The 12,327-nt window shown below is 45.9% G+C and overlaps 1 protein-coding gene across 1 annotated transcript in view; it reads left to right on the top strand.

Moving 5' to 3' along the window:
* Nucleotides 1–12,327, top strand: part of LOC128703130 (uncharacterized) — a 129,102-nt gene that overhangs the window by 35,209 nt on the left and 81,566 nt on the right. Inside the window, exon 2 of the mRNA XM_070103456.1 lies at nt 9,890–10,094. Within this exon, the coding sequence (XP_069959557.1) occupies nt 9,890–10,094 (205 nt within the window). The remainder of the gene's footprint in view (nt 1–9,889; nt 10,095–12,327) is intronic.

The following is a 12,327-nucleotide window of genomic DNA, read 5'->3' on the forward strand; positions in this document are numbered from 1 at the left end:
TGGTCACAGGTGCCCACTCTGACACCTCGCCAAGTACCATGACTCGCTGCTGTCTTCCTGACAAGTATTCCCTGATCCATTGTAGTGCCCTCCCTGTTATCCCTGCTTGGTCCTCCAGTTTTTGCACTAATCTCTTGTGTGGAACTGAGTCAAACGCCTTCTTGCAGTCCAAGAAAATGCAATTCACCCACCCCTCTCTCTCTGGTCTTACTGCTGTCACCATGTCATAGAACTCCAGTAGGTTTGTGACACAGGATTTCCCGTCCCTGAAACCATGTTGGCTGCTGTTGATGAGATCATTCCTTTCTAGGTGTTCCACCACTCTTCTCCTGATAATCTTCTCCATGACTTTGCATACTAAACATGTCAGTGACGCTGGTCTGTAGTTTATTGCTTCATGTCTGTCTCCTTTTTTAAAGATTGGGACTACATTTGCTGTCTTCTATGCCTCAGGCAATCTCCCTGTTTCGGTAGATGTATTGAATATTGTTGTTAGGGGTGCACATAGTGCCTCTGCTTCCTCTCTCAGGACCCATGGAGAGATGTTATCCGGACCCATTGTCTTTGAGGTATCTAGCTCACTCAGAAGCCTCTTCACTTCTTCCTCAGTTGTGTATACTGTGTCCAGCACTTGGTGGTGTGCCCCACCTCTCTGTCTTTCTGGAGCCCCTTCTGTCTCCTCTGTGAACACTTCTTTGAATCTCTTGTTGAGTTCCTCACATACTTCACGGTCATTTCTTGTTGTCTCTCCTCCTTCCTTTCTTAGCCTGATTACCTGGTCCTTGACTGTTGTTTTCCTCCTGATGTGGCTGCATAGCAGCTTCGGGTCAGATTTGGCTTTCGCTGCTATGTCGTTTTCATATTGTCGTTGGGCCTCCCTTCTTATCCGTGCATATTCATTTCTGGCTCTACGACTGCTCTCCTTATTCTCCTGGGACCTTAGCCTTCTATATTTCTTCCATTCCCTAGCACACTTGGTTTTTGCCTCCCTGCACCTTTGGGTGAACCATGGGCTCATCCTGACTTTTTCATTATTCCTGTTACCCTTGGGTAAAAATCTCTCCTCAGCCTCCTTGCACATTGTTGCTGCACATTCCATCATCTCATTAACTGGCTTCCCTGCCAGTTCTCTGTCCCACTGAATCCCATTCAGGAAGTTCCTCATTCCCATGTAGTCCCCTTTCTTGTAGTTTGGCTTCATTTGCCCTGGCTTTCCTGCTTCCCCCTCCACTTGCAGTTCTACTGTGTATTCGAAGCTTAAAACCACATGATCGCTGGCCCGAAGGGGTCTTTCATATGTGCTGTCCTCAATGTCTGCACTACTCAAGGTGAACATTAGGTCCAGTTTTGCTGTTTCATCCTCTCCTCTCTCTCTGGCAGTGTCCCTTACGTGTTGGTACATGAAGTTTTTCAGTACCACTTCCATCATCTTAGCCTTCCATGTATCTTGGCCCCAATGTGGCTCCAAGTTCTCCCAATCGATCTCCTTGTGGTTAAAGTCACCCATGATCAGGAGTTTTACCCTGCATGCATGAGCTCTTCGGGCCATTGCAGCCAGTGAGTCAACCATCGCTCTATTGCTCTCGTCATACTCCTGCCTTGGCCTCCCGCTGTTCTGTGGTGGGTTATACATCACTGCAGTTACCACCTTGGGACCTCCAGAGTGAAGCGTTCCCGCTATGTAATCGCTTGCTTCTCCACTGTCTCCTCTCTCCAGCTCACCAAAATTCCATCAGTTTTTGATCAGCAGCGCCACTCCTCCAGCCCCCCTGTTCCCTGTCTTTCCTCAGGATCTGGTATCCCGTTGGAAAGATGGCATCTGTTATCATACCTGTAAGCTTGGTTTCTGAGAGAGCTATGATGTTCAGTGATGCCTCTTTGACTCTTTCATGCCACTCCTCCCACTTATTTCTTATTTCATCAGCATTTGTGTACCATACCTTCAGTTTCCTGTGGGATTCTATATCTGGGTGTTGGGTGGAAGCTGTGAGTATGGATTGTAGTTTGTATTTGGATGGTGTGATAGGTTGTGGGGTTCTGAGGATAGTTCTGTGTGTGCTTGCCCTTGCTGCTCTGTTCTGCTCTGATTGACCTCTGCTGGTTCCATCCTTGTCTCCTTTCGCTTTTTTGTCCTCTCTCAGCTGCTGTTGTTCTGTTTGTTTTCTGTCTCTGTCTAGGAACACCCTCTTGTACTCTTCCGAATATTTCAACCGTAGTTTCTCTTGGAGGATCCTGTTCCACACTGTTTCTGTCCTGAGAATCAGCTTGATAGGTAGTTTTCTCCCCTTCAAGTACCCCCCTATTCTCTGAAAATTTAAAATCTCGTCCATGTCTTCTTCACCTATTTCCGTGATGATGTTCTCAATCTCCTTTCTATATGCCTGCCGTCTTCCATTGTGTGTCCTTTCCTCTCCTCCTGAGGCCCATGGATAAACACTGATTTTGTCCTTTCCTCCTCCCATTGCCTCTTCCTATGTAACTCTGGTTCCTGTCTGTATGTGGTCATTTTCTCCCTTGTTTTTTTCCAGTGGCTCTTGGTAGCATGGTTGTGCCTCTGTATTTGACCTATCACCCTCACCATCTACACCCAGCTGCTCTCCCCCAAGACTGGTTATAAATGACCATAATTTTTAAAGGGGTGGACCGGTAAGCCAGCGGAAGGCCTCGGTCAGATGACCAAAAGCTCCAAAGGCGGGTCATCATCTGACTAAGACCCGCGTCAGGAAACATTTGTCCTGTTTCCTGACGAACCTTACCTAACCTAACCTGCTCTCCCCTTTGACTCCTTGGAACTTCTTGCCAGGTTGATATGACCTTAGCATAATTCATATCTCCTTCCTTCCTGTTCAGCCTCTCAGCTTCATATGCTGTGTCTTCTCTGGTCAATGCCCCTGTAACTCGCTTCAACCTGTTTGCCTCATCTTCTAGAACCCTTATCCAGGCTACTGCAGTTTCGACTTGTACCTCCCAATTCTTCTTCTCCTTCTCCAACCGCTTTTCTAATTTCACAGAAAGCTCTGTTTCCATTTTTTCAGAAAGCTCTCCTAATTTTCTCTCCCACTCTTGTTCCATCCTTTTCCAATGCTCCTCCATCCACTCCTCCCTACCAGAACCATTCTCATCTGATCCCTGGTTCCTTCCACTCCCCACCATTTTATTTATCCTTCTTTTTTCCATTTTGTTCCTATTTTTTGTGAGTGTGAGAGGTGGTTCGAGAGAGGTGGTACGAGTGTGTGAGAGGTGGTGTGTGTGAAAGGTGGTGTGTGTGTGAGAGGTGTTGAGTGTGAGAGGTAGTGTGTGTGAGAGGCGTGTGTGAGAGGTGCTATGTGTGAGAGAGGTGTTGCATGTGAGAGGTGGTGTGTGTGAGAGGTGTTGTGTGTGAGAGGTGGTGTGTGTGAGAGGTGGTGTATGTGTGTGTGAGAGATGTTGTGTGTGAGAGATGGAGTGTGTGTGAGAGGTGTTGTGTGAGAGGTTGTGTGTGAAAGGTGTGTGTGAGAGGTGTTGTGTGTGTGAGAGGTGGAGTGTGTGAGTAGTGTTGTGTGAGAGGTGGTGTGTGTGTGTGTCTGAGAGGTGGTGAGTGTGTGAGAGGTGCTGAGTGTGAGAGATGACGTGTGTGAGAGGTGGTGTGTGTGTGTGTGTGAGAGAGAGATTTGGTGTGAGTTAGAGGTTGTGTGTGTGAGAGTTGTGTGAGAGAGGTGTTGTGTGTGAGAGGTGGAATATGCGTGAGAGGTGTTGTGTGTGAGAGGTAGTGTGTGTGTGTGTGTGAGAGGTGGTGTGTGTGTGTGAGAGGTGGTGTGTGTGTGTGAGAGCTGGTGTGCGTGAGAGGTGGTGTGTGTGAGAGGTGCTGAGCGTAAGAGGTGATGTGAGAAGTGGTGTGTGAGAGAGGTGTTGCGTGTGAGAGGTGTTGTGTGCGAGAGGTGGTGTGTGTGTGAAAAGTGTTGTGTGTGTGAGAGGTGGTGTGTGTGAGAGTTGGTGTGTGAGGGATGTGGTGTGTGTGTGAGAGATGGTGTGTGTGTGAGAGGTGGTGTGTGTGAGAAGTGGTGTGTGTGTGTGTGAGAGAGAGAGAGGTTTAGTGTGTGTGAGAGGTGTTGTGTGTGAGATGTGGTGTCTGAGAGAGAAGGTGTGTGTGTGTGTGTGTGTGTGAGGGGTGGTGTGTGTGACAGATTTTGTGTGTGAGAGGTGGGGTGTGTGAGAGGTTTTGTGTCTGAAAGGTGGTGTGTGTGAGTAAGAAGTTGTGTGTGTGAGAGGTGGTGTGTGTGAGAGGTAGTGTGTGTGTGACAGGCGGTGTGTGTGAGAGGTGGTGTGTGTGAGAGGTGGAGTGTGTGAGAGGTGTTGTGTGTGAGAGGTGGTGTGTGTGTGTGTGTGAGGTGGTGAGGGTGTGAGTGGTGCTGAGTGTGAGAGATGATGTGTGTGAGAGGTTTTGTGTGAGAGAAGACTTGTGTGTGAGAGGTGGTGTGTGTGACAGGTGGTGTGTGTGTGCGTGTGAGAGGTGGTGTGCGTGAGAGAGGTGGCGTGTGTGAGAGGTATTGAGTGTGAGAAGTGGTGTGTGTGAGACGTGTGTGTGAGAGGTGGTGTGTGTGTGTGTGAGAGAGGTGGTGTGAGTGAGAGGTGTTGTGTGTGAGAGGTGTTATGTGTGTGAGAGGTGTTGCGTGTGAGAGGTGGTGTGTGTGGGAGGTGTTGTGTGTGAGAGGTGGTGTGTGTGTGTGAAAGGTGGTGTGTGTGTGTATGAGAGGTGGTGTGTGTGTGTGTGTGAGAGGTGGTGTGTGTGTGCGTATGAGAGGTGGCGTGTGATAGAGGTTGTGTGTGTGTGAGAGATGTGTGTGAGAGGTGTTGTGTGTGAGAGGTGGAGTGTGTGAGAGGTGTGTGTGTGTGTGTGACGTGGTGTGTGTGTGTGTGTGAGAGAGAGAGAGGTGGTGTGTGTCTGAGAGGTGGTGTGTGTGAGAGGTGGTGTGTGTGAGAGGTGCTGAGTGTGAGAGGTGGAGTGTGTGAGAGGTGTTGTGTTTGAGAGGTGGTGTGTGTTTGTGTGAGAGGTGGTGGGTGTGAGAGAGGTGGTGTGTGTGTGAGAGGTGGTGGGTGTGTGAGAGAGGTGGTGAGTGTGTGAGAGGTGCTGAGTGTGAGAGATGATGTGTGTGAGAGGTGGTGTGTGAGAGAGGTGTTGTGCGTGAGAGGTGGTGTGTGTGAGAAGTGTACTCACCTAGTTGAGGTTGCGGGGGTCGAGTCCGAGCTCCTGGCCCCGTGTGAGAGCTGGTGTGTGTGTGTGTGAGAGGTGATGTGTGTGTGAGAGGTGGTGTGTGTGAGAGGTGTTGAGTGTGAGAGGTGGTGTGTGTGAGACGTGTGTGTGAGAGGTGGTGTGTGTGTGTGTGTGTGAGAGAGGTGGTGTGTGTGAGAGGTGTTGTGTGTGAGAGGTGTTATGTGTGGGAGAGGTGTTGCGTGTGAGAGGTGGTGTGTGTGAGAGGTGTTGTGTGTGTGAGGTGGTGTGTGTGTGTGTATGTGTGAAGGGTGGTGGGTGTGTGTATATGAGAGATGGTGTATGTGTGTGTGAGAGAAGTGGTGTGTGTTGTGTGAGGTGGTTTGTGTGTGAGAGATGTTGTGTGTGAGAGGTGGTTTGTATGAGAGGTGCTGAGTGAGAGAGGTGATATGTGTGAGAGCTGGTGTGTGAGAGAGGTGTTGTGTGTGAGAGGTGGTGTGTGTGAGAGGCGTTGTGTGTGAGAGGTGGTGTGTGTGTGTGAGAGAGGTGGTGAGTGTGTGAGAGGTGCTGAGTGTGAGAGATGATGTGTTTGAGAGGTGGTCTGTGAGAGAGGTGTTGTGTGTGAGAGGTGGTGTGTGTGAGAAGTGTGTGTGAGAGCTGGTGTGTGTGTGTGAGAGGTGGTGTGTGTGTGAGAGGTGGTGTGTGTGAGAGGTGTTGAGTGTGAGAGGTGGTGTGTGTGAGACGTGTGTGTGAGAGGTGGTGGTGTGTGTGTGTGAGAGAGAGGTGGTGTGTGTTAGAGGTGTTGTGTGTGAGAGGTGTTAAGTGTGAGAGAGGTGTTGCGTGTGAGAGCTGGTGTGTGTGAGAGGTGTTGTGTGTGAGAGGTGGTGTATGTGTGTGTGTGTGTGAAGGGTGGTGGTGTGTGTGTGTGTATGAGAGGTGGTGTGTGTGTGAGAGAGAAAAGTGGTGTGTGTGTGTGTGAGGTGGTTTGTGTATGAGAGGTGTTATGTGTGAGAGGTGGTGTGTGTGAGTGGTGCTGAGTGAGAGAGGTGATATGTGTGAGAGCTGGTGTGTGAGAGAGGTGTTGTGTGTGAGAGGTGGTGTGTGTGACAGGTGTTGTGTGTGAGAGGTGGTGTGTGTTTGTGTGAGTTGTGGTGTGTGTGTGAGAGGTATTGTGTGTGAGAGGTGGTGTTTTGTGTGAGAGGTAGTGTGTGTGTGAGAGGTGTTGTGTGTGAGAGGTGTTGTGTGTGAGAGAGGTGTTGCGTGTGAGAGGTGGTGTGTGTGTGTGAGAAAGGTTGTGCGTGTGTGTGAGATTTGGTGTGAGTGAGAGGTTGAGTGTGTGAAAGTTGTGTGTGAGAGGTGTTGTGTGTGATAGGTGGAGTGTGTGTGAGAGGTGTGTGTGAGAGGTGACGTGTGTGTGTGAGAGGTGGTGTGTGTGTGAGAGGTGGTGTGTGTGAGAGGTGGTATGTGTGAGAGGTGCTGAGTGTGAGAGGTGATTTGGGTGTGTGTGAGAGGTGGTGTGTGTGTGTGAGAGGTGGTGTGTGTGTGAGAGGTGATGTGTGTGTGAGAGTTGGTGTGTGTGAGAGGTGTTGTGTGTGAAAGGTGGTGTGTGAGAGAGGTGGTGTGTGTGTGAGAGGTGTTGTGTGTGAGAGGTGTTGTGTGTGAGAGAGGTGTTGCGTGTGAGAGGTGGTGTGTGTGAGGGGTGTTGTGTGTGAAAGGTGGTGTGTGTGTGTGAGAGAGAGGTTGTGTGTGTGTGTGAGATTTGGTGTGAGTGAGAGGTTGAGTGTGTGAAAGTTGTGTGTGAGAGGTGTTGTGTGTGAGAGATGGTGTGTGTGAGAGGTGTTGAGTGTGAGAGGTAGTGTGTGTGAGAGGCGTGTGTGAGAGGTGATATGTGTGAGAGAGGTGTTGCGTGTGAGAGGAGGTGTGTGTGAGAGGTGTTGTGTGTGAGAGGTGGTGTGTGTGAGAGGTGGTGTATGTGTGTGTGAGAGGTGGTGTGTGTGAGAGGTTGTGTGTGTGAGAGATGTGTGTGAGAGATGTGTGTGAGAGATGTGTGTGAGAGGTGGAGTGTGTGTGAGAGGTGTTGTGTGTGAGAGGTTGTGTGTGAAAGGTGTGTGTGAGAGGTGTTGTGTGTGTGAGAGGTGGAATGTGTGAGTAGTGTTGTGTGAGAGGTGGTGTGTGTGTGTATGAGAGGTGGCGAGTGTGTGAGAGGTGCTGAGTGTGAGAGATGATGTGTGTGAGAGTTGGTGTGTGTGAGAGGTGGTGTGTGCGTGAGAGGTGGTGTATGTGAGAGGTGGTGTGTGTGAGAGGTGGTGTGTGCGTGAGAGGTGGTGTATGTGAGAGGTGGTGTGTGTGAGAGGTGGTGTGTGTGAGAGGTGGTGTATGTGAGAGGTGGTGTGTGTGAGAGGTGGTGTGTGTGAGAGGTGGTGTGTGTGAGAGGTGGTGTGTGTGAGAGGTGGTGTGTGTGAGAGGTGGTGTATGTGATAGAGGCGGAGCCAGGAGCTTTGACTGGACCCCTGCATCCACAGATAGGTGAGTACACACACACCCACACATACACACACACACACACACACACACACACACACACACACACACACACACACACACACACACACACACACACACACACACACACACAAGGATAAACTCATGTATACACACGAATACACATACGTACGGAGGTTACTTGAGTTTACAATTACATATTCCAGTGTGTACATATTCCCAAGAGTACATACGTGCGGAGATACTTGTGCACATGTGAATACACGGAGGAATGGTCATAGATACATCCAATAGTACCTAAAAGTGTGCATGCTTACATTCGCACAATAATACATTCACGCATACATATGCACAAATGTACATACATGCAAACGTACAAAAATGTTTTTATTCATCCATACAGATATGCAAGCATATATACATATCCACATATATACATGCACAAATGCATGTGAACGTAAATAAATTTATATACCCATATGCAACAACTAAAGTCATAATACCTACGTGTGTGCACTTGTGTCCTCTCATCTATGTCCAGTGTCCACATTCATACATACATGTGTATATAATACACATGTTTCTGTTTTAAAACTTTATCCCCATCATGCACTATTCCTTTAGCTTTCATTAATGTAGATATGGCTGGGCTTATGGTACATTTCTTGGATCACGAAGACACCGAAAATTATCTAGTTAGTTTTTGTCTCAAATTCTAGATATTTTACAAAATTAAATCAAACAGTTCATCAGTATCAGCTTTAGGATCTGATCTCTGTTTATTATATATGTTTCTATATGCATTTTCATGAAACATTAGCCCTAAGATCATTTTTTTAATATATTTAATCCATATGTGAAGTGTGCTCGTGGATTTGTGTTTCTTGGACTCGAGTCGGTAGCTTCTTTCAATTTTTTTATATTTTCCTGGTTCGTGCCTCGTAGGTGATCTACCTGAATTACACATATGTACAACATCTGGGTATCTTTATTTGTAAAGGTCTCGCCATCCAGTGACTTTATCAATACAAAATCATATACATAATGTGAAAACTGTACAACTATATAAAAAAGACGAGGTAATCTGTCCTTGGAACTGGAGAAGAATATCGTAGTCTTCATGACTACGGTGCTCTTCACCAACTCCAAGGCTGAGGGACTGATTACCTCGTCTTTTGTATACAGTTTTATAGTCTTCTGATTTTGTATTGATAAAGCCACTGGATGGTGAAACGCCTGCAAATAAAGATACCAGATGTTGTCGGTATTTGTACCATTCATGTACAACCTCCTACCTGCTCATGAAACTGTTCCTTAAATTCGTTTCCACTACTTCATCATCCAACTTCTTGTACCTTTGTACTATCTTCAGACTAAATCAGTATTTATTAAAATGCCTACAGCTTATCGATTTTTTTTTTTTTTTTTTTTTTTTTTTTTTGTTTCCATCTACATACCTGGTCCTCGTATTTCAAAGAGTATTGTCTTGTCTGCCCTGTTATTTCTACTTAAATATTTTGCACTTCGGTTATCGTGCTTCCCGTGTCAGTTTCAGTTCTTGGAGCCTCTCTTCGTAGTGCAGTTCCCTAACTTCTGGGACTTGTTTGGTTGAAATGTTTTAGACCATTTAAATTTATGAAAATGACTCACCAAGAGGGAGCATTACGCTGGCGGGTTACATATTGTATTATCCAGCATATAAGGCGCGCTTGTTTACCCGCAAAATCTCTAGCAAAATCACCTTTCACCTTATATGCTCAAGGTTATCGTCAAGAGTAGGCTTTGGGTTACGCTTTAGCAGTTGTTTACTAACGTTACATAACAAACGCTTGGAAACATCGTCTTACATGATTGTGCACCTTATATGCCGAAAAATACGGTACTTCAAAAAAAGCCAAACAGATGTTGTATGTAGTTTTAGATGCTAATATTAAAATCGGATTATGTATCTTCGGTTTATGCTTTTTTTTTTTACTGTATTTGCAGATTTTAACCTAGGATGTATTATGTGTATGTCAGTTTGTGGAAGCTCATATGTACATGTGCTTGTGCACATGATGGATATTTTTGGATGTGTACGATCATACATGTGTGTACTTACACATCAACGTTAGCTTAAGCTTGGGAGACGAATTTCTGTATCAACTACTATAAAAACTACCTCTATTTTTGTAAGTACATCATGCACCTCTCTCTCAGGTAGTGAGTTACTCCGTGTACGGAAACTTTCCCAGTGACTACCACGGTGGGCTGGAGCAGCTGGCGCCGCTGATAGCCAAAATGTATCCTGGATGGGTAATGAGAATTTATCTGGACTTCTCGCTGAAGCAGCAGAGGGAGTGGGCCTGTAACCTAACTTGCAACTACCAACACGTCGACGTGTGTGACACCGGTAACCTTACAGGTAACTGTTTCTTGACCTATTTCCTTCCCTCACCCCCCACCTACCCGAGTTCGAACTCAACTAAGTTGCTGTTGGAAATACCTCGTCAGACTGGGATAACCCAATTAGTGGTTATGTTTTGGGCAAAATGGGGAGTGTGATAGACCCATTTATAGACGTTCCGTTGGCTTGGTAGTGGTTTATTGTGTAGAGATTTGTAGTTTATTATGTAGTGTTCAAGGACCTGACCACTGGGGAGATGACCCCCGGAACACCCACCAGGTATACTCTTCCAGGTTTCTGCGTCTTCCAAGCCAGTCATTTGTGCAGTAATACCTGATTGCAACTGACTGCCCACCCTGAGAGATGAATATGATGTCACAGGGTACACACCTACCAACCCTCATACTGTTATTACACTTATATGACCTAAAGATAGTTATGGCATTATTAACAGATATGTTGTTGAAGATGTTATGAACAGATAATAGAGATAATTAATAAGACATTTTACAAAATACTTTATATGCTGCCCCAAAAACATATATTCATAGAGAACAATCTGATCGTAGATGAATGGTTCAAAGAACCGACATGTTGTTAAATTAGACACATGTGCAACTCTTGGGTATCTTTATTAAGGAAACGTTTCGCCACACAGTGGCTTCATGAGTCCATACAAAAGATAAATTTGAGAAACAGGAGAAGAATGAGGAGGTAATCAGTCCCTCAACCTCGAGTCGATGTGGTCAGTCCATCAAGATTGATGGACTGACCACATCAACTCAAGGCTGAGGGACTGATTACCTCATTCTTCTCCTGTTTTTCAAGTTTATCCTTTGTATGGACTCATGAAGCCACTGTGTGGCGAAACGTTTCCTCAATAAAGATACCCAAGAGTTGCACATGTGTCTAATTTAACAACAATCTGATCACACAAAATTCACCCCAGATCGATTAATACGATAGTAAAACATAATATGAATTATGAAGAGGAGTTTATATTCATATCAAAGGAGATGAACGTTACATAATCTTCAACATGTTCACATGAAATCGAAGTTCAACAGGAGGCAAAGACAAGACCGAAACGTTTTTCTTCTGAAACGTAGGACAATAAAAGTGAAAGTACAGGTTCCCTTACATCTAACTCTGGATAATAACACAGAAATGTTTTCTTTATAAGAATCTGGTCTGTTTCTACACAAGAAAATACAAATGAAAATATAGAAATAAATAATAATAAAGGAACTGATGGAAACAAATTATATAATACACAAATAACCCGTAAATAGAAGAGAGACGCTTATGACGATGTTTCGGTCCGACTTAGACTATTTACTAGTCACGCTAACACAAGAAGGTGAGGGAGCAAGTATATATATATGAGAGGGGGCGACGGGACAAAGAGAGGATGAAATAAGTGGTAGAGGTAATGATGGTAGTTTAAGCAGTATAAGTAGTAGCGTTAGTAGTAAGCAGGGGAAGTAGTGATAGTAAGTAGGGGGAATAGTGGTAGTAGTAGGCAGGGACAGTAGTGTAGTGGCACAAGAGATTGAAAAGGAAGTGAAGCGCGGCAATAGTAGTAGTAGTAGTAGCAGTGGTAGTGGAGTAGTAGTAGTAGTGGTGGTGGTGGTGGAGTAGTAGTAGTAGTGGTGGTAGTGTAGTAGTAGTAGTAGTGGTGGTGGTGGTGGTGGAGTAGTAGTAGTAGTGGTGGTAGTGGAGTAGTAGTAGTAGTGGTGGTGGTGGTGGAGTAGTAGTAGTAGTGGTGGTAGTGGAGTAGTAGTAGTAGTGGTGGTGGAGTAGTAGTAGTAGTAGTAGTAGTAGTAGTAGTGGTGGGGGAGTAGTAGTAGTAGTAGTAGTGGTGGAGTAGTAGTAGTAGTGGTGGTAGTGGAGTAGTAGTAGTAGTGGTGGTGTAGTAGTAGTAGTAGTGGTGGTAGAGTAGTAGTAGTAGTAGTGGTGGTAGAGGAGTAGTAGTAGGAGTAGTAGTGGTAGTGGTGGTGGTGGAGTAGTAGTAGTAGACGTAGTGGTGGTAGTGGAGTAGTAGTAGTGGTGGTGGTAGTGAAGTAGAAGTAGTAGTAATGGTGGTAATGGAGTAGTAGTAGTAGTGGTGGAGGTGGGATGGTAGTAGAAGTAGTAGTAGTAGTAGTAGTAGTGGACTAGTGGTAGTAGTGAAGTCGTAGTAGTGGTGGTGGTGGAGTAGTAGTAGTAGTAGTAGTAGTAGTAGTAGTAGTGCTAGATTAGTAGTAGTAGT

This window comes from Cherax quadricarinatus, chromosome 85 (assembly GCF_038502225.1).
Source record: "Cherax quadricarinatus isolate ZL_2023a chromosome 85, ASM3850222v1, whole genome shotgun sequence".
NCBI classification, from domain to species: Eukaryota; Metazoa; Arthropoda; class Malacostraca; order Decapoda; family Parastacidae; genus Cherax; species Cherax quadricarinatus.